This window comes from Netta rufina, assembly GCF_964035555.1.
Source record: "Netta rufina genome assembly, chromosome: 13".
Classification (NCBI taxonomy): Eukaryota; Metazoa; Chordata; class Aves; order Anseriformes; family Anatidae; genus Netta; species Netta rufina.
The window spans coordinates 21,419,166-21,439,872 of record NC_140136.1 but is presented as its reverse complement, the minus strand read 5'-3'; the positions used below and the strand labels follow the sequence as shown (position 1 = coordinate 21,439,872).

General features: G+C 42.2%; 1 protein-coding gene and 1 pseudogene across 2 annotated transcripts in view; one reads left to right on the top strand and one right to left on the bottom strand.

Moving 5' to 3' along the window:
- Positions 1-524: 524 nt before the first annotated feature.
- On the bottom strand, positions 525-4,589 carry PDCD5 (programmed cell death 5). Its single transcript, XM_084294558.1, has 6 exons — positions 4,507-4,589; positions 3,610-3,650; positions 2,768-2,829; positions 2,245-2,336; positions 1,945-2,016; positions 525-1,549 (listed from the first exon to the last, which is right to left on the bottom strand). Exons 1-6 carry the CDS (start codon positions 4,570-4,572, stop codon positions 1,502-1,504), a joined length of 381 nt encoding a protein of 126 aa, XP_084150684.1. The 5' UTR covers positions 4,573-4,589; the 3' UTR covers positions 525-1,501.
- A 9,912-nt stretch (positions 4,590-14,501) lies between these two features.
- The window catches only part of LOC311214336 (neural-cadherin-like), a 64,011-nt pseudogene continuing 57,805 nt past the window's right edge, over positions 14,502-20,707 (top strand). The window contains exon 1 of the transcript in view: positions 14,502-15,567. The product of the transcript in view is annotated as a neural-cadherin-like (transcript). The remainder of the gene's footprint in view (positions 15,568-20,707) is intronic.

Genomic DNA, 20,707 nt, shown 5'->3' with positions numbered 1-20,707 from the left:
GCTTATCAGTTAAACAACATTCAGAGATATGATGACCAAAGGCTAAACTGGAATAGGATTAGAAGGGAGCACCCCTGGAAGCTTTACCCATCAATTTGTAGTATAAACATGCTAAAATCAACTTCATAACCTTGTTATGATTTGTCTGCAAAGCATGTTACTGTACAGTCCAGTTTATTTCTGTTTTTGGTAACTGAGATTCCAGACCAGCCTTTTTAGAAGAACAGCAAGGCAATAAAACTTAATGAAGTAGAATGTAATGAACTTGGGAAAAGGAACATGAAACATGGATACTTAAGATACACCCAAAGAGAAAACCTTTCAACAATCTGTGAAAATCTTCACTAATAAATGGTCATTTTAAAGTCTAAGTAATTTAGCATACTCCCATGAAATTACTGAAGTTAAGGAAACCTCGTTGTAAACAAACACAAACGAAAAACAACTAGTCTACTCCAAACCAGACAAAAATAATTGTTTAAATACTTTTTAACCACATTTGCACTAGATGAAGAACACACACATTAATGCTCACTTGAAAAAATTTTATTCCATTCCAGAAAAAAAAAGCACTGCAGTTGAGATCATACATGTTTCTATTAAATAATGTCAGAAAAAGGCTTTGTGGTAATAGAATGTTTATCAGCACAACATTACAGTATTTATCATCTTTCCATAACCATATTTTTGAACAAATGTACAGCACAAGTTTTACTTCATGCATGCAGAGTTGCAGAAAATTTAGGAAAACTGCCTTTTTTTTTTTTTTTAAAGATAGGAAACCCTCCAGCCATTTCACAAAATGGAGGTAGTTTTAAGAATATACAACAAGTGTCTGAACAGTGCTATATTACACAGTTAATTTTAACTTGCTTTTTTTGAGATAGCTTGATTATTTTATAGGGAAACAGTTCAGTTATGGTTGGTAACAATTTTACACAGACTGCCTGAGAAGACGCCCTCTGATCCACACACCAATCATCACCACTTTGAAACTTTCACTTTATTTTATAAATTTCCAGTGAAGACTTTAGAGTCAGTTGCTGGAGAGGCTTCCTTCAGGGGCTCAGAAAATCTTGTTTCTAACAGTTTGTAATTTATAGACTCTGGAGCTAAGTCTTTTAAACTCCTAGAGGGACTGGCTGTTCCAAGCCTTACACTTAACTTGTCTTCATGTTAAGGTTTGTCCAATAACAGTAAGTTAAGGGTGTGCAGGTGCTGAAAGCATAGCTTACGCACTGAGTAAGGGGCAACAAAACGCTCATGCTAATGAAGCAGTGGGGAACTCCACGCTGCTCAGGCTTCTTATACTACAAAAGTTTAAGTTATAAAATCCCCTTTCTCACGCCATTTTACAAGACAAGTTCATTTGTTTGGCCTTTATATATATCTATATTAAAAAAAAGTAAAGAAACGTAAACATTTTCAGGTTTTCCATTCTGCCTGACAACTGTTGCCCTTTTCCAGGCCATTTACTTGGCAGACAGTCTAACAGTAGTATTTAATAATCATCCTCTTCATCAGAATCCAATACTTTCCTTCTGTTGAACTAAAATGAAATATACAAAATGAAAACACAAGGGGCACAGTAAGCCCAACATAGAACAAGCCTTTCAAACTCTGCCCACTTAACTATTAATATATTACAAGGGAACAGAAGAGTCACCCCATCACAACCTTCCAGTCCCCACCTGGCATAATGGTACAGTACAAAAGCACAGCAGTCTGTCTCACAACAAAACACCAATATCCCAGTGCTAATATCTGCAAATTAGACTATTGAGAAGGACTTCTATAATACAATCCCAATACTTATCAGTGTGTGTAGCAGTGATGGTAAATAAGAAGTTCACTTCTATGCTGAACCGAAGTGGTACACTACATGCAGTTTTTCTGCTCTCTTTTTAACTATTTAAAAATATGTATTTAGGAAATGAAGCTTACCTTTACTGTTGTTGTCTTTTCTGTTTGCTGACTTGCTTTCTCAAGTATTTCTATCAAAACTTGTTCTGTTATCTAGGAAAGAAGTAATACATTCTGAGAGATGTTTAATAACAAAAAAATGAATTCACTTTCTCTTCTTATAAAAGGTGTTTGATAGAATTTTGTAATAGCCTTCAGAAGTTCTTAATTGCATTTTTTCAGTTAATTTGCAAACATTAAATACATTCAATATTTTTGAAGGAATTAGGTTTGAAAATGGATGTATGTGAGAAAATTAAAAAAAAATATGCCATAACTCACCTTTCCAGGTAGCTGTCCATATCTTGCCATCTGTATAAGGTAATTCTCTACTGCTTTTGCTTTGTCTGGTTTCACAAGTGCCAGATTGCTCACTGCAATAAAAACAGGCTCTATTCATGCATACCTGAATAGCTTCACTAGTAACTAAAAAGTGACAAAAGTCCTTATCAAACTGACTTCATGCCAGGGTAGTGAAATATAAATCAAAATCCCTTCTTCAATGTAAGACATATATAAAAAAAAAAAAAAAAGCTGTATTTTTTACATATTTCTTTCTTTAAATGCTTGTTCTTAACTAATTTTGAATCACTACAGCTCCTACTATTAGTTCAAAAAAGTTGGATTAATGTCATTCAGACATAAGTTAACCACCCCCCTCATTGGTATCACCAATCGAAAAGCTGTAGTGGTTTCCACCTCAACGTTTTCTATTCTAGCCTCTATACAGGCATATGTTCTTGATTTGAGCAGCACTGAGTACACTAGGTGAGAAGTCTCTATTAGAAAGTTACTGGATACTTACATCTCGCACGTGCTGCTTGATCGAGAACTTGAGCTAAAATAGTATTTCTTATTTCTGCTTCCCTGTAACAAAAAATTAGCTACACATTAAAAGTGGGATTTCAAACACCTAAAATAATACGTGCAATACAATAAAATTTACAGAAGACTTTCCATTCATTTAAGTGACGTTCTGAAGTCCCTTCAAACCCTACATTTATATGGTTTCTTCTATAGCATTTTCTGTCATGGAGAGCTGTACATACATCAGCAATAAAGTTACTATATAGCTGACAGCATCTTGCAAGAAATTGAGATGGAGTTTACTACTTACCCCTTATTAAAGTTGATTATTACATCCTGATAGAAAAACGGAAGCCATGCTACCCCCGTAAAGATTCTCAATTCATTTCCATCTAGAATTTCACCTAAGGGAGTTTTTTAGAGCATGAATAACGAACAGTCTGTGCAACTCCAAGACAGAACTAAACCTCATCATTTATTTAGCAGTTTTCAGTAAGTCTTCATGTACTTACTTGCCTAGGTGTTCACAAAAACGGAATTTTACTTGTTTTATTTTCAGTATTTCAGTTAATACAAGCCCCAACTGTGTGCTCTCATCTCAACCTCTCACAGAAGTCTGGCTCTTCAAACATATGATTTTACTTTGGAAAAATTAAAATTTACTTTTTTTTTTTCCCTTCTTAAATCTCTCATATTTCTGTTTCTTTGTTGGTGTTTTTCCAAGATCAAAAAAATCAGATGAGTATTCCAAAGAAACACAATATTAAGAAAGAAGTTAAGAAAAGATTCAAAACTATTAGATTTAAGACACTACCGAAAGTCAACAGTTCCCATTTATACCTCTGTTTTGCTTCCTGTTGCGACGGATCAGCAGAAGAATCCTAAAGAATGAGATCAGAATAAAATACTATAATTCAAGAACATTCGACACAGGACAACTTTAAGTATTTTAGTAGAAATCATTGTCAGCCAAACCTGCCTGACCACAAACTAGATCCTAGAAATAAAAATCTACTGCCCTAGCAAATACACATGCCATGCTAGTTGTTTCTTTCCTCACAAAGCAGTAATGCAAACTAGTCTGGTGACTGCTGCTACTGGATCTAGCCACAGATTGTTCTAGGTTTGGACATTAAAAAGCCTCACGTTTAGATCTAAGACAATAAACTTCCCTGAAGCCAAGAAAACAAAGATATTAAATCCTTTAAAGCAAGAAATGCAATGCAATGCTTTGCATTTATCAATGCAGAAGAAAACACAATCCTATCAGAGAATTTCAGGACTAAATTGGCAGGTAACTATTCAGAAGTAATAACGAGATTCCACTGAACCTAACGTTGCATCTACACCTCAAATTTTACAGGTGACACTTCAAAGTGTGAGAGCAGAACGGGAAATCTGAGACACTCACAAAACAGATGTGACTGAAAGGATGGGTGGCAGGGACCCGCACCGCTGCGGGTGGCGGGGACAAAGGCGGGCAAAGACTGCGTGCGGGGCCTGGCGGGGCAGGCAACGCCCCTCAGGGACCTCCTGCTCCCGCTGCAGCAGCACCAGGGGCCCCCCGCCAGCACCTCGAGGCCGCAGCGCAGGGACCGCCAGGCCGCTGCCGCCTGACCCGGCCTGTGCCCGGAGCCTTCACTTAGGGGAACATCGCGCCCGTCCCCGCCTTGGTGAGGGCTGCGGCGGGACAGACCCCACGGCGGCAGGGAGCGGGGTTCCCCAGCCGCGCCTTACCCCGTGCTTGGCCTGCAGCTCGGCCAGCCGCTGCCGCCGGAGCGCTTCCAGCTCCTCGTCCGCCATGGCTGAGGGCGGGCGCCAGGCGCTGCGCCTGCGCCAACGCTGCCAATGCACGGCCGAACGCGGGGCTTCGCAGAGGGGGTTCGGGGAGCCGTGTGGGGCACACCGGAGGCCACCTCGGAGGCTGCCCCGGAGGCCGCCCGGCCCCGGCAAGAGTGATAGTGGAGGGGGCTGTGTTCCCTCACTGGGGTCTTTTTCTTTCAGGGGGTTGCTCCCCGTCGCTCCCCCAAACGTCGAAATGGTTCTTTGCCCCGATATTGAAGGCTCCGTGCTGGACAGAGCAGCTCACGGGGAAAAAAAACTTCCCGCTGCGCAGCGGGATGGTTCTTCAGCAGGTTGCCGTGGGCAGCGTTGCCCGAGCTCTTGGTCAGTGAGCTTATCTCCTTGAGACCTGTCTGGCTGGTGAACCCGCATGCAGTTCAGCTTCTGTAACATGACTGCAGCTGTAGCAGTGGTGGTGGTCTGAGAAGAGCATGTGGGGAATTACAGCTCCCTTTTCGAGAACACCTGATCGATGCTCAGGGAGCCCAAATCAGGCTAGACCAGGCCAGCCTTCCCTGTGGCTCCTCTTCCTTGAAGGGTGCTTACCTTACACCAGGTAAGCTGCTACTGGGCCAGTAGAAAGAGTTTTGCTTTGGTGTGCCCGTTTGTCTTTATTGGTGCAGCTTGCCATAATTGTATCTTGATAATAATATCATAGTGCTTCAGCAGCGCCTTCATCTGTTTTCAAAAAAAAAAAAAAAAAAGGAGGGGGGGTAGTGGAGGAGGCAGTGCTTTGGTTATGCTTCCTGACTTGCAGAAAATGGACTCCACAATCAGTAAGATTGTAAAGTAGGTATGTTTATTCAGCGCTGGACAGCACGGGGGGGTAGTCCCGCCAAAGTCATGCACACCTGACACGGCAACTTGCCTTGGTTTTATGCAGTAAAGAGTTACATATGTATGAAGTTTCACAAAACTCCCTCTCTCATTCCCACACATGCTTCCTTGACTTATTTCCACAATCTGTTCAGCTGTGACTCCCCAAAGAATAACTTGCCATGCTTTTACCACACCTTTCCAGTTCAATCTGTGGTTGGCAATTAGGACTAAAAAAGAATGAAATGATACTGCTTCCTGCCCCTCTGTCATGAGGTCTGGCCCTCTCAGGAAAGAAACCAAAGGTGTAGGAAATTGACAAAAGGAGCCAGCCTTCATCAGACTGGTACATTCATTTTGGTACAAAGTCACTCTAGTATCTAGTCAAAGTGGCTGTTGCAGGTGATGTGTGGAAAGCAAACTCCACAGTCAGTAAGACTGTAAAGTAGGTATGTTTATTCAGTGCTGGGCAGCATGGAGGCATACTTTCCCACCGAAGTCGTGTACACCCCAATGCGGCACTTGCCTTGGTTATATGTGGTGAAGAGTTACATATGCATGAAGTTTCTCGAGATGCCTATATATATGAATGACCTATCCCAGCTTTGTATTAAAATTAGTTCCAGGCAGTCATTTTCATAGATTCCTCCTATTCACTCTTGCACAATGTTTTCTGGTAGTGGTCGCCAGGGGTCGTGGGGATGAAGATTAGTGAGTCTTTCTCATCACCGCTGGTTGACCTCTCATCTCAGTGCAGATTTATAAGCTTCTCAGCTTCTACTTAAACTGCAGATTAGGTTTCAGTTGGTACTTGAAATGTGTTTCCTGTTTTCTATGAGGAACTGTTGTTCACGAGGAATCCCAGAATTTTCTGCCTCAGTTTCTTTGCACAATAGGGAGCAGAAGATATAGTACATGTCCCTTACCTGTCTTATTTACTAAACTTCTTTGGGCTTTGTTATAAGTTGCCCCCTTAATTAATTTTCAGAGAGCATTGCATTAATAATAGAAAGGAATTTATTGAGTAAGCAACAGCAAGCAAAACAGCGCTGGGCGGCTGGGGAGTCTCGGCTCCGCCAACGGCGCGCACCTCACCCCCGCCAGGGTCCCTTTTTATATCTTGGTAATTCCAGGATTACGCAGCACATCCTGGTATATTCTGCGACTGCGCGCACTGTTGCTAGGGGGTCGTCTCTGCCCCTCTGGTGGTCGTGAAGATGAAGGCCGTAGTCTTCCTCGGCGTTGTGGTTCAACTTCTTTTTCTATTTGGTCATGTTGGCCCAGCGTGAGACAGGAAGGCATGTATGTTGATACACTAGTTTAGCAATTTATCAGGAGATGGTTACATGAGCTTTGCAGCAGTGTCTTTGAACAAAAGAGGCAACTGAGATGCAGAAGGAGAGAAGGGGAGGGGGTTCTCTTTTTGTTACATTAAGCAAAAGAATTTTCATAGTGTCTAGCCAAGCATTATACAGCTCCTTACTTCAGCAGGGAGTTTTCACAACTCCCGTTCCTCAAACAGAACTCCTTGTTTTTATAATACAAAAGACAATGAACAAACATTTATTGTGTATTACAGGCTTCATTTTACATGCCCATTAGCCTATCTTATCTACTAAAATTCTTTCAGCCTTCTCTCAGAGACACACTCCCTCGACAGCTTCCATCACATCAAATGGGTAACTGTCATGGAATCATAGAATTGGAGAATGACCTGAGTTGGATCACTGAGTTCAACTTTGATATTTGAGATTGTGCCTTTTTATGTTGATCATTCACGCATTCTTTTTAAAGGCTGTATTTTTTTTAGTCATACTTAAAGATTTTACTTAACTAAAGAAACAAGCTAAACACCAAAAGCTGCTTTTTTATAGGTAAGCCACAATTTTCTAAAAATAGAGGTTTCTATAGAAATACATTACCAAGTATTTCTAGTCTAGTTTTAAAAAATAACAAAAAGTATCAAGGGCCTGTTTCATTACTACTTTTAATTAAGACCTGCTGCAGCTAATGCAGAGACAGTTAATAGAGTGGGATTAATTTTCCTTGAGTGGAGCTTTCCATGCTTGCATGTGAAACCAGAGCGTAGACTCCCCATGCACCCAGCGCTGTTTAATTGCCTTTTATAAATATTACTAAATTCAGATTGAGTTGTATCTTCATTTATAACAGACAGTACCTCTTGGAAATGGAAGATAGAGAAGGAATTAGCCTGATAATTGATAATTGGCTCAACACCAGAGCTAACTTTGTTTACCCTTTTAGACCTGAAGGATGCCTTCTTTTGCCTCCCTCTCCATGAAGCCAGACAGAAAATCTTTGCATTTGATTGGAAAAGCCCTAAGAGTGGGTGCAAAACACAGCTCACATGGACACGGTTGCCTCAGGGCTTTAAGAATTCACCCACCTTGTTCAGAGAGCAACTTGCAAAGGACTTGGAGACCTAAGAAGCCCCATCAGGAGAAGGAAGGCTGTTGCAGTACGTAGATGACCTCCTAATAGCTACCCAGACAGAAGAAGCATGTGTGGCCTGGACGGTAAGCCTCCTAAACTTTCTGGGAGTACAGGGTATCGAAGAAGAAGGCTCAGGTGGTAAAGCAGAAGGTGACCTACCTGGGTTATGAGGTTAGTGCTGGACAATGGGCCTTGGGGCAAGATCGTAAAGAAGCTATATGTCAAACCCTGAAACCCAAGACAATAAAAGAACTGTGAACTTTTTTGGGAATGATGGGGTGGTGCAGATTGTGGATCTATAATTATGGATTGCTTGTAAAACTGCTGTATGTGCTCATTGCAAATGGCACAAATGGACAAAGGAGGCCACGCGAGCCTTTGATCAACTATAGAAAGCTCTCATGTCAGCTCCAGCTCTGGGACTTCCAGATGTAAATAAATCATTCTTCCTCTTCTCCCAAGAGAAATGGGATAGCCTTGGGAATATTAGCACAGGACCTGGGCCCATATCGAAGGGCAGTTGCTTATTTTACTAAGCAGCTGGATGCTGCTGCCAAGGGATGGCTGGGATGCCTCAGAGCTGTTGCAGCAGTGGTGCTAAATATCCAGGAAGCATGCAAGTTCACCTTGGGACAGAAAATAACTGTGCTAGTGTCTCACAGTGTCCACAGTGCTGGAAGTGAAAGGAGGTCACTGGCTTTCCCCACAAAGGTTCCTGAAATCAGCAGAAACCAAGGGGAGCCAGTACACCATGACTGCCTGGAGACCACCAGGAGCTACCTACCTACTCCAACTGTCCAGATCTGAAGGACACTCCTTTTGATGATGTGGAAATATGGGAGCAGCTACATCATCAGCGGAAAATGACATGCTGGGTATGCAGTTACCACTTGCAAAGATGTAATAGAATCTGGAAAATAAACATCTATACAGACTCAATAATGAGTTTATTGGAAGCAGTTCAGCTGCCTGAAAAGGTAGCAATCATGCACATTAAGGCACACCAAAAGGTGAGCTCAGAATTGGAGGAAGGAAATGATCTGTCAGACAGAGAGGCAAAAGAAGCAGCAGAAGGTGAGGTGGCTACTGAGGGAGCCCTGATTCCAGACAGGCAAATTCCTCTTGAAGGTAAGCTTGTATATAACAAAAAGGATAGAAAATTAATCAAAAGTCAGAAGGGAAAATATAACCAAGAGGGATGGGCTGTTACCAAAGAAGGGAAGGGGAAGTCATTTCCAATTTATTGTGGTCACTGGTAAAGGCAGAACAGTGGAAAACACATTGGGGAATACACGCTTTGTATAACTATCTAATTGGAAAAATTATTGCCAGGAATTTATATGCTACCATTACTCAGATAACTTAACAATGTGATCTTTGTCTCCAGACTAACCCCAAAAACACCTCCAAAACAAAACTGGGTCAAATTGGAAAAGGCCATGGGCCCGGTCAACGGTGGCAAATTGACTTTTCTGAACTTCCAAGAAAAGGGGGGTGTCGATATTTACTGGTGTTAACAGATACCTTTTCAGGATGGCCAGAGGCTTTCCCCACTAGGACTGCCAAAGCCCGAGAGGTAACTAAGTCTCTTGTAGAAAAAAACTTTGAAAACACAGCGGGAAGGACTATACCAGGTGCTTCTTACTACCTTCACCGCAATTAAGATCAAGGAACAGAGTGCCTGGATTCACCTGGGTAACGGTGAGTTGAAACTAAAGCTCACTTGAGCAAAATGAGGACATCATGGTCAGGAGTATTTAGTAATATAACTTGCAGAAAATGTCGTTAACAGAATTGTTTTATTTTTGTGGCTTATAGTCGTAATTGTGATTCAAGAATTGGAAGGTGCCTCTATGATAATAGAGGATGGTGAGTGGCCTTGGTCTGAAGCCGTAACAACGGAGGATAAGAGAATTAATGGAAAGTCAGCAGTTGTGGTTATGTGGTGAACAAATGGTGGCCATTTATATACATTAACAGAATGGCAAAAATTAGGAGAAGAATGAACACACTAAAGAACCATAGGGGATGAAATTAAAATAGAGTGCCAGATAATTAACAGCCCCTACAGTCATCCTTATTGGCATTGGGAACTAGCCAATGGCAAGTTTCAAAGGTGTTACCAAGATGGGAAAAGGCTGAAGACCAAGACTACAAACTAATAATAGATGCACTTAGTATGGTTCAAGATAATGTATCTTTGGCTCTTAGTTGTATGCAAGCACAGTTATGGTTGCAGGTAACGGCTGCCTTGATCATTAGGGAAGGAAGTGGAAGCATTTTTCCAGCGACTGGGACAATGCCAATGATTTTGAGAAGAAGTTCCAGTCTTGGTAGACCCTGGTGAATTTTACTTATGATCCTGTTGTTAACATGGCTACTGCCTTTGTACTTACTATATGTAATGCTACAGTTTATGTTATCCACCCCATCATTGCACTAGGATTAAACCATGAGACAGTGGTTTAATCCTAGTGGCTCTATCCTTCAGAGCACAGAACATGTGCACGGATGGTGAATGGGAAATGGCAGTCTGTAAATCTAGAATCATGTGTTACCCGGGAACAACAAGGATTTGTGTGAAAGCAATACAATTGATGCTCAGGATATATGTCTTGACACTGAGCAAGGTGTTTGCCACTTTGAAATTCATCCAAATACTAGTCAAAAGACTGCTTGTATATTTTGGTCAAGGCTGTGTATGTTTAAGAACTGCTTGTGCTTTTGTAGAAGTAGATAAGGAAAACATAACTCTCTAGCAAAAAATAAACAAATCAATAAATCATTCTAACTTTTGTATTTGTAACTTTTTTAGAATTGTCAGGTGTGACTTTCTCTATTTGGCACCAGTGGTATCCCACCAGTTGATGAAGCCTAACAACACAATGTATCACAAGTTACTTAAGGAGTAAAACAAGACACAAATCACAACTGCTGGGACACACTCTTTGGATGGTCATCAACTACAACTGGGATTTTGAACACATTATGTCACCCAATTATTGTTTTATTTATATTAGTTGGTATAAGTTTAATATTATCTTTTGTAATACTTGTTTGGAATTGGAAAATGTTACAACGAATGGCGATATTAGCTTCCTTGATGAAAGTACATGGCAAGGCATTGAGGGACACATATCTTAGAGATTGGGTGTATTAAGTTAAAGAATTTACTAGATTTTCCAGAAAAGGGGGGACTGAAATATGGGATTAGAAATTAGGGAGCGATTGATTAAGAATGAATATGTGCTATATTTGCAATGTACTGTGCCTGTGCTGCGCTTAGGCCTCCAGATAACAGGAGCCCCTCGGACCCCAAGAACCAGATCAAACCAACCTCATGGTTCAGACTTTGACCAAGGGCTCAGAGATAAGGAGGACTGTTCACAAAAGAACAAGATAAAGAATGTCAAACATACAAGGCCTCGAGATAACAGGAGCCCCTATGACCCCGAGAACCAGACCAAACCAACCTTATGGCCCAGATTGTGACCAAGGCCTCATAGAGCATGTGCAAAGAGATGAGGTGAAAAGTTCAACCCTGATGAAGACATCTTACTTCATCCCCACAACCCTCAGCGCCCACCACCACAAGGTACTGCGGAAGTGCAGATGGGAGAAGTTTATGGAAATGACTCCGTGGAACTAATCTTAATATGAAACATGGACAGGTTATGAATATGTATAGGCGTATTGTGAAACTTCATGCATATGTAACTCTTTACTGCATATAACCAAGGCAAGTTGCTGCGTCAGGGGCGCACGACTTTGGTGGGACTACCCCCGTGCTGCCCAGCGCTGAATACCTACTTTACAATCTTACTGATTGTGGAGTCAGTTTTCTGCAAGTCACATGTTCGATGTGGGTAACATGAGCCTGTCAGTCCTACCTTAAAACCTTGCATCTATCCAAATAGCAGTCTTTCCATCATGCCTTTATACCTTGCTATTGCTAAATTTAAAATCAGGGTCTGTTTCAGGAGCATGTGGGTAGTTAGGTCTTGGTTTTTACTTCCATATTAACAGCAGAGGGAGCCCTAGTTCTACACAAGAGTATTTGTTGCATTATGCTATAAAGCAAAAACGCTTAAAGGTTATGTCTTAAGAAGTTGTTTTAAATGGGTTTATTAGCGTGAGCTGGCAGTTGATGAGTTTTTATGTTCTGAGAAGGTATCATTGTAGTTATTGTCAATTACAATATGAGTTTCAGGAATCAAAAAAGGAAGGTACGGTTTGCTTTAAAATCTGGAGGCATTTAAAAAAATTGGAGGCAAATGCAACCCAGTGCTTTGAGTTGTATTTCATTTTTGTCTAGTCAGCTGCCTAGTTTCTTTTTCATCAGCTTGGAGATTATATATCAATACCTCTTCTGTAAGCTGAACAGTTGCATATGTGGAAGTATAAAGGAATAAATACAGGTTTTTCAAAACTGGCCGAGTTATTTTAAATTGTATGTAAGTGCCACTAGATATAAAACATACTGTGTAGAATATAAATGTTACAGATAGCTAACTACTATATATAATCTATATAATCACATATTGCTGTAATTATGTACTATAACATATAGATTAGATATGCTATACATACTACATATAATCTCTCTATACAATATAAATATATTTGGAGCTACAAGTATTTTGTATATAATTAAAGAAAAAGATTTTAGGGATTTCTTTGGGTATGTACTGTTTTGAGTTATTTTAAGAGACATAATTTTCCAGTGATAACTGGACTATTGAATGCTTCTAAACTAAATAAATTGTTGAAAATTTATGCTTTATTGCTTGGACAATGAGGGCTTAAAAGATGAAAAACAGGATTCTGTTGTGGTAGTTAAATTTTAAACCACTTTGTGTGGCTACTATTTTGTCCTACCTGAAATATCAGGTCAAATTTCACAGATATAAATGAATATCAGCAAATTCTATGGAGTTCAAATTCACGTCGTCAGAAGGCAAGACTTTATTTCAGACACTGGAGGGCCCAAGAAACATATATTTTTTTTTTCACAAGGTTTTGATCTCAATAAATACTTCTCTTTCAGTAATGCTTACATTAGCTTTATAATTATCCTTAAAAATTACACCGTATAATAGTATCAAATGAATGGCAACAAATGAGTAAGATAATAAACAAAACATTCTCTTTCCTCAAGCAATTGTAAATCAAATCAAATATCTACAGGTATGACAACACTGCAAAATCTGTGTAGTAGTTCTGATTGGGAGATAAACTATAATTCCTTGTTTAGTCATTTCTGAACTAAATTTTAACTATCTAATTAGTTGTTATGTGTGTGATCACATCATGCCCATTCCAAAGGAAAGCCATAGAAAATCTTTCTTTTAACTCACATTCTATAAGCACATTAAGGCTAATAAGAATTACTTGCAACTCAGCAATCTGAACAGGCAGTTGAGGAGTGGAGTCTAAATCAATAAATCCAGTCTTGAGAAACATTGTGCCCTGTTGAGGTCACAGGTTTACAAAGATATTTATGCAAAAATATAAAAGTACAAGAGAATAGTCCTGGAAATTGAATGATGTGGACATGTGAGTCAGAGATGTGCAATCTCAGACTATAAAAGGCAGGAATAAAAGAAAGGAAAAACATTATTCATTATGTTTATGTTAGATTTTTTTTTTATTACTTTTTTTTTTTTTTCCAGCTCTGGCATTCCTGAAACAATATACAGCAAATGTTTTGAAGGAATATAATCCATATGGTGACATCAAATCTGCAGAGCACACTGAAACTTCTTATATTATGCATATAATTGTTTGATGCTGAAGCCTGTAAAATCCTTGAGAGTGTCCTAGAGAATTCAGTAGGAAGTGAATCAGGGCTTAAGTCCAACATCTGTAAAGTGCTTGAGTTCATGCCTGACTTTCAGCCTTTTGCAGTATTTCTTTACTTTAGGATTCTCACCCTTGCATTTGCTATGCTACAGAAGTGCCAATAGTTTCTGGAACTTGGCTGAAGTCATTCATGTGACTTTTAAGAAGCTATCTTTGATGGGTTATTTTTTTAAACATTATATATTTTTTCATTATCATGAGTTTAAAGCATAAATGCTTTGGGTTTTGGCCAAAGGCTTGTACCTTAGATTGTTCATTCTCTTTCTGGGTAAAGTGTCTGTGCTCATATGAGTCAGCAGTGTTTAATGAGCTGGAGCACAGCAAAACCAATAAAACGCTGCATTATCAGCACATACATGAAGTGAGGGGAGGACTACAACTTCTTTTTCAACTTTTTGAATTGTAATCATATCATCATGTTCTTTCATAATAGTATTGGAGGTATTGTAAAATTTCTGCAAGATGAATCGCTTATTTGTTGGCTTGATTGAAAAATATTGACTGTACTGTCCTACTGTCCTTTCTTATGGACTTTTATTCATACTAAACTTCAGATTCAGGCTGCCCAAATACGCTTCAATAAGGATGCAGGCGTGACAAGCTGGGCTCGGGGGAGCTGTGGCTAGCGTGCAGCTCCCTGCCGGACCCCCTGCGGGGCCGTGCCCGCAGGAGGGCGCCGCACGGTGCCGGCCCCACCCCCAACCCCATCCCGCGGCGCTGCCTCTCGGCCGGCCCGGCCCCGAGGGCGCGGCGATCGAATGCGGGGCCGCCCTCCCTCCTACCTCAGTCCCCGCGCGGCTGCCGGCAGAACCTCGCAGCGCCTCAGCGCCCGTCTGGCCGCCGGCATGACCCGGCACGCGGCCCGCTGCCTGCTGCTGCTGTGCTGCGCTCTGCCGCTGGGCTCTGCTCGCGCCGCCCTGCCGAGGACGCCGTCGTTCGGCGGCCGCGTGGCGGAGAACCGCCCGGCGGGCACGCGCGTGGAGGGGCTCAGCGTCCCCCTGACGCGCCTGGGCGCCCTGCCGTGGTGCGCCCAGGTGCGGGGCCGCCGCTGGCGCCTGCAGCTCCTGGGTGAAGGCCACGCGCACTTCCAGGCGGCGCTGCAGGCCCGCACCGCCCGCGTCTGGCTGCGCACCCGCCGCCCGCTGGACCGGGAGGCGCGCCCGCTCTACTCCCTCCGCCTGGCCTTGCGCTGCGCCCGCCGCTCCGCCGCGCCCGCCGAGCCGCTGGCCGCCCTCACCGTCCGCGTGCTGGACGCCAACGACAACGCCCCGCGCTTCGTCGGCGCCCGTCCCGCGCGACTCCGCCTGGACGAGACGCTGCCGCTCGGCTCCGCCGTGTGGCGGGCGCGCGCCGAGGACGCGGACGCGGACGCCAACGCCGAGCTGCGCTACTTCGCCCGCCCGCCCAGCGAGCACTTCTTCGTGGTGCCGCGTAGCGGGAGCGTGCTGCTCGTCCGCTCCCTGCTCCACCTGCGCGCCCCCATCCCGCTGCGCCTCTACGCGCGGGACCGCGGCCGCCCGGCGCTGCTCAGCGCCCCGCTCGAGCTCGAGGTGCTGCCGCAGGCCAAGCGTCTGCCCCCGGCGCCCGGCCCCGCCGACGGCCCTCAGCGCCGCCGCCGGACCCCGCCGTTGTCGCTGTCATCGCCGTTGCCCGAGAACGCCCGCCCCGGCCGTCCCCCGGGCCGCTTTGAGCCGGCGGCCCCGGCCATCGAGGAGTCGGCGCTGCCTGTGGAGACGGAGAGCGGCGTGGCGCGGCCGGCTGCCCGCGTGCACGGCCCCGGGACGGCCGGTGGAGAGCGCCTGGGGCGCGTCCTGGAGCGGCAAGGTGGGTGCCGGGCCCCCGTCCCCGCGGCCCCCGTCTCTGCAGTCAGCCCCTCTCCTGGTCATCAGCCTCGTGGTCCGCCTGCCGGTAGCGCTAAAGGTGCCCAGGACCGCAGTTTGAGGAGCAGGGACCCGCAACTGTGTCGTGGCAGTTAGCAGAAATTAGCTGTTTCAGCTCTTGAAGTTCTTTGTCGTTCATGAGCAGCATACAGCAAATTTATAGACAGTTAAATACCAGAGTGTTATTTGTGTCATACACGTGCTGAGGTGAAGCATGCCCTGCTGTTTACACCCGAGTGGCTTCCACTAAAATCCTTCCCAACCCTGTGTACGTTTGACTGGAAGCACGCAGCTGAAGTTGAGATTTGAGTCGGTGCTGAAGTTAGGCATGTCTTACTCACAGGTACAATGTGAGTTTTTGCAACATTAGTGCCTTTGTATTTATATGGCAGCTCTTTTAAAACAAAATATCAGACAAGTCCCATGTGTACCATTGAAATGTCATGCTTCTGATTTAAATGCCATCAGCATTCGCAGGAGCTTACTCAAGTTAAATAGGATAGCTGATTTGATTTGTCTCTGACTGATTACATTTGTTATTTTTAAAACTTCTTTTTAGAAAAAAAAATGCATTGTCTTGGTTAATATTTTCCACCTATCAAAATGCAGCTTAGTTTAAGCTTACTTTCAGTTCATTGGATGGTGAATATCTCTATCCTTTCAGGTCTTTTTGTTGTTTTGTGTAACCGCAACTCTTGTTAATCACAGAGCCGCACAGGCAGGAGAGGTGGAAAGCTTCCCTCAGTACTCCTTTCCCTTATCTTTTTTGGTTTTCTAACTGAGGGGCAAGCCATAGGAGCGAGAGACAGTTCATTCCTTGGTGCCTATTAAATCCCAGAGGATGCCTGCAGGGATTCTAATTAGCGCTGGCAGTTTTCTGTGACACGGATGTATCTCCTTGTGAAGCGGGGCAAGATCACCAACTTGTTTCACTCACAGGTCCTGAGCAACAGCTCTCAGATCTTGCTCTTGTTCATGTTTGACTTTTGTTATGCCTATCACCGTAGCATATGGATGTCAGTCCTTTGTACTGTGCTTGCACAGTGCTCTGGCTTGAGCTTTGGCTGCTAACCAGGAGGCTGATGGACTAATTTCCAGAATACAGATGCTTGCTATGTTCTGTCTTTGCTATTCAATCCTGAGCAACGCTGTACGCCAATGGGACTGTCATTACTCAGAGGCAGTGACAATATCTATCGGGTCAATCTGAGCATGCTTCTGGGCTTTTCTCCTTCTCTGTCATATAGCTCAAGTTTCAGCCCTTTGTTGATGCCACAGCTCCCTCTGTCAGGATCAAGATGTTGTTACAAAAGTGGTAGCTAACCTTGCCCCAGGTTATGACAAGTCTCACCTTTGTGACCGTTTTCGCTCTCATCTAGTCTGAATATTGAAGTCTGAGATTGCCTGGAACAAGGCTTTTCACACTGTCATGCCAGAGATGTGTTTTCTGAAGCAAGGTTTGCTAACCCAGTTAAAAAAAAAAAAAAAAAAAAAGGACCAATAAACTTTAACTTAGTTTTAGGGATTTTTTTTCCCTCTGTCTTGAAGTTCTAGTAAATAGCTTGTGTTTTCCACTATCCTGATGTATTACTGCTGGTAGGACCAACTATATAAATAATCTTTACAGAATATGTAGAAATGAGAGACTAGGTAGAGAGCAATTAATTGTACACAGCATAAATATGGTGTTCTTTAGATGCTAGTGATTGTAAGTTTCTTTAAAGGAGCCTAAACTGAAAAATATGACATCATTAATAATATTTTTTTTGTTCAGATAATGGTTAACAATGATTTAACACCTTTAAAACTCAAGTTGCAGAATGCTTGCTTTCTCATTTTATAGGAGTTACAATACATAGATATTTGAAACGGATTCAGAATGCTCTGCCTCTTTCCTGAAAGATGACTAGCAGAACTAGAAGTTTCAATTAAACTGAAATAAGGACCGTGTACAAGATTGCAAAAGCTCCAGGAGAAGAAAAAAAAAAAGTGTTTACAGAAGTACAGAAGTGAATTTTCAGGGTGACTTCACTGCATATCTCTTCATGGATACTTGATATTTTGTAGACTTAGTTTTTAACATAGTTTATGTCTTTTTTGGAAGCAATATACCAAAGCAATATACCGTACCATATCAAGCAGCAACAGGAAATTTGGACCTATTGTGTGAAGTGCCAATTTTCTATATGAGTTCTGCTGTACTTGCAGAGGAGGAGATACCATCTTGTTGTGTAGTTCAACTTCAGGTGAGTTCCTTATGTGAACTCTTAGAAGACAGGCTTAAAATCTTGCAGAGGTTAGGGAATAAATAATCACAGATCAGTCAAGCCTGATAGATTTCATAGTTCGTGGCTTCTGCCCCACATCTCAGGAGCTGTGTTTAAGCAGCAGGGTTCCCTTCCCCTGCTGCACCAGGACACGGTGTGCTATACCTGGCCGTGTACCTTGCTGACCCTGATGCTGCCTTGCTGACTGGCTTTCCAGCTTGGCCTCGGATGCACCTCATCGCTGCACACTTGTCTGGTGATGGCTGAACTGCTGGGTGAAGCAGATTCACATCACAGGACCTGTTTGGCTCTTCTTGCTCAGTGACATTGAGGTCCGTGCCTGACTTGCTGTCACTCTGTACTCCTGATTCACCTTCAACAGGCAGAGCAGCCTGTCCTTGCTGCTCCTTAGCAGTTGAATTCTGCAACTTCAGCAGCAGCGTACATACAGTTACATAAAATATTTTCTCTACCTTAAGAAATATTTTCTCTGCCTTGAGAGCTTAAATTGCTTTGTATAGATGCTGGACAGGAATGGGAATGTAATCTTAGGAGAGCTGAAGCCACTAATCTGAAATTAAAATATGAACCAACAGTATTTACATTTTCCATACCTTACAAATATGTTGTTAAAATACAAACAAAACCAAAGAGAAACACCAGGAAAACTTGTACATAAGTTTGCGCAACCAGATGCTAAACAGAATTCCTAAATTTCAGGGCTTGACTTCCTGAGCAATTTTTTTGGTATGTGGTCCTTGATGAGGACATTCCTCTTGTTGACCCCACTGCTCATCCATCTCTGAGCCATGTTCTTCAGTTAACCTTTCCTGGAAGAAGTGATGGTTATGCTCATGTTTTCTGGAGCATTTCATTTTTTATCCCATATCAATTATTAGGGCACAAATAATTTATTTAGTCTTCACCGAAGCATAATACTGTTTTAAGTTTTTACTCGGTAGATAGAAGGTATAATACCTTAGATTGTTATGCACATTAATATTTTAACATTGAGTTAACATCTAATTTGAGAAGGAGCCATTTTTATTTCATTAATGCTTGGGGGAAGTGCATGAAAGATCTCATCTCTCTAATCATCTGTCATCTCAAGCTCCTTTGACCTTGCTTCATCCACAGGCATTAGCCATGTAATCCCCTGTCATTCATTTTTTCTTACCAGAGGATTTACTGAGGGTGATGTTTGGCATGCCTTCCCAGTAGTTAACAGCGGTCACTTATATTTGTCCCATTTAAATCAACATACAGAGTGGAGGTACCAACAATTTAAGTGATGAGTATATTTTAAACCTTGAAGGTTTTCATGTTTGGAAACTGAGGATGGTCTGTTTTAATTTTATCTGCAGCCTTATTCCCTTACTAGCAGTATCAATTCTCTGAATCATCCCTAAGTACTAAGTAACTCCTGGTGGATCTTTTTCTTCTACGATTCTTACTACCTTTTCTTTTATGAATTATTTTGACAGTTATACATCAAGCAGGGCTTAAGCTGAAATTATTGTCTATCATCTGGCAGATGCGTTTCTTTAACCCACAACAGGTTTCATGCTTTGAAGTTGAAAGAAAATGTATGTTCTGTCTGCATTTGGCACAACTGTGGGTGTTTACAGTTTTGGAATGTTACTCATTTGTGGTAGAACGGAATATCTCAGGAAGCTTCAAAGCACCATTTTGATGTTTATTCAGTCTGAACATTTTGAAGCTATATACCTTCTTATGGCAAGCAGTCAGATTAAAAATATCTTTATGAGACTACTGGGATTTGAGCACTGAAGCTGTTTAGCTCTTCTGGCTGTTCTGTTTATCATCTCAAACATTTAGTTTCTACAAAAGTAATAAGCTTTTTTTTTTTTTTTTTTAAAGATCTAACTGAATTCCAGTTACACAAATATGTTAATCTGAGGGAAGCAGTAAATTATAGAGCATATGAAAAGGATCTTTCTTAAAGCTGGTTTCTAGCATAACATACTGGATATTGATTCCATGACTGACGTAGCAATTATGTTACACTTTATTTGATTATGAAATAGTTTTAATTCAGTTTTTGCTGACCTTTCCTTTTACAGTTAGTCTCAGAAGTGATACCCCAAATTTGTAAAAAGATTATCTCAAAACTTTTTTAGTATAGTTAAGTTTAGATTTTAGAATAAAAAAGGCTGAGACTTATCTCATAGTGTGGTGGTTTTACTGTGCTAGCCAGCTGAACACCACAACTGTTCTCTCAGTCCCCCTTCTTAGAAGATGAAGGGAAGTAAAGCAAAGAACAACTCATAGTCTGAGATAAGGATAATTTAATTAAAGGGAAAAAATATTAAGGAAAGATTATTATTAATTAAACAATTTATTTAACTAAAGGGAAAAAAGGGAAAGGGAAAAAGAGAGGGGGAAAGGGAAAAAGAGAGGGGGAAAGGGAAAAAAAAAAACAAAACAAAACAAGTAAAGGCTATGTGGAAGTACAGAGGAAAGAAATTACTCTCTGCTTCCCACAAATGAGTGATGCTTGACCACGTCCTTGCAGCAGGGCCTCAACGCACATAGCCAGTGTTCAGGAGGACAGGCGTTTTCACAACGAGAGCCCACCCCTCCTCTCTTCTTCCTTTTTTCACCTTTTAGTGCTGAGTGTGACATCATATGATATGGAATACCCCTTTGGTTGGTTTAGGTCAGCTGCCCTGGTGATGTTTCTTTCTATTTTTTTGCCCACCCCCTAGGAGGGTTAGAGAGTCCTGATGCTGTGCCAGCATTGCTCAGCAGCAGACACAACACTGGTGTGATAACACTGCTGTTCTAGCCACAAGT

Bases quoted from the DNA above. Each gene is read 5' to 3' on its own strand.
- PDCD5 (XM_084294558.1), bottom strand. From the start codon at position 4,572: ATGGCGGACGAGGAGCTGGAAGCGCTCCGGCGGCAGCGGCTGGCCGAG. The intron at 2,337-2,767 runs GTAAGTATCCAG...TTTTTATTGCAG, and splicing joins TCAAGCAGCACGTGCGAGAT to TGAGCAATCTGGCACTTGTG. The intron at 2,017-2,244 runs GTGAGTTATGGC...CTTCTTTCCTAG, and splicing joins ATGGACAGCTACCTGGAAAG to ATAACAGAACAAGTTTTGAT.